Raw genomic sequence first — 3,998 nt, 5'->3', positions numbered from 1 at the left:
CAGCGCCAGCGACCACTTGGCATGGATGCCCAGCTCCATCTCGCTGATGGGGGGGTCTATGCTCAGCACGGGGGCACGGTTCTGGTTGGCCCAGTCCACCACTGCTTTGTACCAAGGCTGGTCTCTCAGAAAGGCATTCTCGTGACAATCCAGGCAGTTGATCACTAAGTCAACCGGGGTGTCTGGGAGGTCTGCAAGAAATACAGACATGGTTGAGAACCAGCTGCAGGTTTGGGGTTTGGCTTCCACTCTTTATGCACAGCCTGGCCTCACCTGCTGGTACTGCCATTCTTCTCCCACAGACCCATCCTGAACAGCTCTCCAGCACTCTGGGGACATCCCCAGCCTGGCAAGTACAAAACCTCAGCCAGTGACCAGCTCGTGAGCAACCCCAGCACCACTGACTCACAGTGCAGGCAGCCCAGGGGAGCAGTGGGGCTCTCTGCCCATCAGGAAGCACCTCTTTTATTCCACAAGGTGAAAATAGGGCTGGTTTTTGGAACACACCAGCTGTGCTGCACTGCTGCCTGTCCCACTGAGCTCTGTCACTCTCACCTGCTGCATTCCCCTCAGCTGCTGCACTCCCCACATCTGCTGCTGCATTCCCTCACCTGCTCTGCATTCCTCTCACCTGATGGATCACGAAGTCCCTCGTGCAAAACCATGGAATGGTTTGGATTGGGAGGGACCTTAGAGTTCATCTCATCCCACCCCCTGTCATGGGCAGGGACCTTCCACTATCCCAGGTGCTTCAAGCCCCATTCAGCCTGGCCTTGGACACTTCCAGGGATCCAGGGGCAGCCACAGCTGCTCTGAAAAATCTGTTCCAATCTTTTACAATATTTTCACTTAGGCAAGTAGCTCTGTCAGCACAGCACAGCCCTAACTCCCAGCTTTGTTGCTCCCCAGAAGTTCAAATGAAGCAGCTTGGAAAACAACCGGTGAAGTGCCAGGCAGCAGCCAGCAGTCTCCCAGGAGCTGTTTATTCTAGGGAACACCCAGATGGGAATCCTGACAGCTGCTGCAAGTGGCTCAGCAGAGCTGGCTCCTGCTTTGCAGCAGCAGCTGGACACTCATTCCCTCCCAGCTCCAACATGCTGAACAAGGCAGCCCCTCATCCTACCAGCACAGCTCCATACAGCAGCTCTTCCTGACCTCTTCCCACCGGAAACATCTGTGGCAGCACAAGTGCTCCTCTGTCGAGGCTCTGAGTGCCTGCTGTCCCTGCAGCCTCTGGGCAGCCACCCAGGCGTGGCAGTGCCACTAGATGGTGCCAGGGCAGCAGGGAGAAGCCAGCTCTGCTCCCTGGAGGAGCCAGCCCTGCTCTTCCTGCAGGAAGCCTGGAGAAGCCAGCCCTGGAGAAGGCAGCCCGGGAGAAGCCAGCCCTGCTCTCCCTGCAGAAGCCAGCCCTGGAGAAGCTGGCCCAGGAGAAGCCAGCCTTCCTCTCCCTGTAGGAGCCAGCCCTGGAAAACCCAGCCTTGCTCTCCTTGTAGGAGCCAGCCCTGCAGAAGCCAGCCCCACTCCCCCTGCAGAAGCCAGCTCTGGAGAAGCCAGCCTTGCTCCCACACAGCAGAAGCCAGCCCTGCTCACCCACTGACCTTTGACACTGGACACCTGCTGGCCCTGTGTCTTGCTGAAGAGGTTGAGTTCGTTGGTGATGGACTCCAGCATCTTGACAAAGTTGGGGAGGAAGAGGATGACATGGACGTCGTGGTTGGAGAGGTGCCGCCCGCAGCTGATGCCCTGCGCCCCCTTCACGTGGGGGCCACAGAGCAGCGCCACCGTGGGCCGCTGGTGCACGTTCTTGGGGTTCAGTCTGAAACACAGGCAAAAACAAGGGACTGTCAGCAAAACCCCAGAGTCTCTTATCTTCTTCCTGCATGAGAAAAAACAATTAAAAAAAAAAAAACCCACCCAGTAAGATGCAAATTGCCAGGTGTTCTGCAAATCTGCCACCGCTCTCCAGAGCAGCCCACATCCTTTTGTGGTGCTGACACTGCTCCGCCTGCAGGTTCAGAGAAGCTCACACTTGTTTGGGTGCAAGGGACCCTAAAGGTCATCCATGTGGGCAGGGACACCTTCCACTATCCCAGGCTGCTCCAAGTTCTGTCCAACCTGGACTTGGACACTCCCAGGGATGGGGCAGCCACAGCTCTGCCAGGGGCTCAGCATCCTCACAGGGAAGAATTTCTTCCACATATTTCACCTAAATTTCCCCTCTTAAAAGTTCCTGATGAACCCTCTTTGGCTTCCTTATAGGCCCCTTCACATACTTTAAGGTTGTTCCAGCCTTCTCCTCCCCTTCCTGCATCCACACAAGGTCCCAAGGATTGCAGAAGAAAGCTAAAAATTTGAGGTGAGTTTCCCCATCAGAGGAGTCACAATTAAAAAAGAAGAAAAATTATCTCTACTACCCAAGCTTCATTAACTGCACCATAAAGTTAATTTGGCCAGGAAGGCATCAGGGCTTAGGAATTTCAGCTGCCTGTGTGCCATCACTCAGTGCTCTCCCTCAAGTGATCAGGTGCTGGTAAAGAGCTCCTGAATAAGTGAGCAGGTCCTGTAAAGAGCTCCTGAATAAGTGATCAGGTGCTGGCAAAGCACTCCTGAATAAGCAGATGGAGACTGAAGGGTTACTTTTCTTTTTGAGAGCAAATAATCTGGAGCAGCTATCAACAGCACAAAAACACAGGTGCAGTTCCTGCCCACAGCAGCAGCCACAGAAGCAGAGCTCCCCAGGAGTCAGCAAAAGGCACTGAGTGCACTCCAAAGCTGCTGCAAAGAGCAGGATGTGCTCAGGTGAGCTGCAGATGCCTGAAAAGCTGAGCTAGCCTCACAAAACTCCACGCAGCACTGTTTTCATGGGCTGCCTTCTGCTTTTATTGACACTGTGAAATCGTACTGTGCCAAATCAGCAAAGGGAAGGTTCCTTTCTGTGCAGAAAGGAGCTCATCACACATTCTGCATGGCTCCATCCACCTCAGGCAGCATCTGTGCAAAGCTCAGCTCCCCAAACTACTCCCAGTGAGGGGGAAGGAAAACCTCAGCTGTGCTTTGTGTGTGAGTCAAGAGCTGAGAGGGCCCTGCCAGCCCCTTCCCTCCCGCCAGAGGCCCCAGCTGTACCTGTTGGGCCCCCCCAGGAGGCTCAGGGCCATCTGGCTGGCACACACCCCTGTCATCTCCAGCCTCCTCTCCAGGGTCAGCCCATGCTTCTCTGCCAGGGCCAGCAGCTTCTTGTGCAGCTCGTAGGACACACTGGGGACCACCAGCCCCGAGTCTGGGGGGCAGAAACAGAGGAGGGAGGCACAAATGGGGACAGTCAGACACCTCAAAACAGTGAAAAGGTTCATCCTTAACTGTTAACTGTTCACCCACGTTCCTACCCAAGCCACCAAATGAATCCAAATTATTCTCAGTGAAGCAGAAACAGCTAAGCACAAGTGCTGGCTTAAAATAACACTTCCACAAAAGTTCTGTGGGAAATTTTAGTAACACGAGGGCTGAGAAGGCCTCTGGGACTTACAGATGGAATATTAAGGTTTTTCTTCATGGTCTCCAGGCCAACAGAGCTTTAACCCACCATAAAGTGCTCCTGGGCACTGTGAAAGTCAGAAGAGCAGCTGTGAAGTGCCAAAAAAAGCCTGGATGTTTTATGCTTCCTGACGCTGGTCTCCAAAATCCCAAGATCCCAGCAAAACAAGCCATCCAACATTTGCTGGTAGGTGTTCCCATGCCAAAGGTGCTGCTCCAGACCCAACAGCTGCATTACAGCACACACAGGCAGCAGGGAAATGCTCAAAGGATAAACTCTGCAGAAAAACACCTCCCAGGTGATCTGGAGAGCCTGGGCTAGCGAGCTGGGAAATGCTCCAGCATTTGGATCAAGAGAAAAGAAACGAGAGAGGTTTTGTGAAGTGCTGAAAACTGTCCAGCCTGGCCTTGGAGACTTCCAGGGGCTGTCACAGCTTCTCTGGACAACCTGTGCCATTTCCTTATGC

General features: G+C 54.0%; 1 protein-coding gene across 1 annotated transcript in view; it reads right to left on the bottom strand.

Annotated features, from left to right (window-relative positions):
* EDC3 (enhancer of mRNA decapping 3) overlaps positions 1 to 3,998 on the bottom strand; it is a gene marked incomplete at its 3' end in the record, with an annotated part of 20,086 nt that continues 16,088 nt past the window's right edge. Inside the window, exons 4-6 of the mRNA XM_014306521.1 lie at positions 3,124 to 3,277; positions 1,599 to 1,816; positions 1 to 191 (exon numbers count right to left, since the gene is read on the bottom strand). Coding sequence (XP_014161996.1) covers positions 1 to 191; positions 1,599 to 1,816; positions 3,124 to 3,277 — 563 coding nt within the window. The remainder of the gene's footprint in view (positions 192 to 1,598; positions 1,817 to 3,123; positions 3,278 to 3,998) is intronic.

This window comes from Geospiza fortis, unplaced genomic scaffold (assembly GCF_000277835.1).
Source record: "Geospiza fortis unplaced genomic scaffold, GeoFor_1.0 scaffold171, whole genome shotgun sequence".
In the NCBI taxonomy this organism is placed as follows: Eukaryota; Metazoa; Chordata; class Aves; order Passeriformes; family Thraupidae; genus Geospiza; species Geospiza fortis.
Note: the sequence above shows the minus strand (reverse complement) of the source record. Positions and strands in the feature narration are given on the sequence as shown.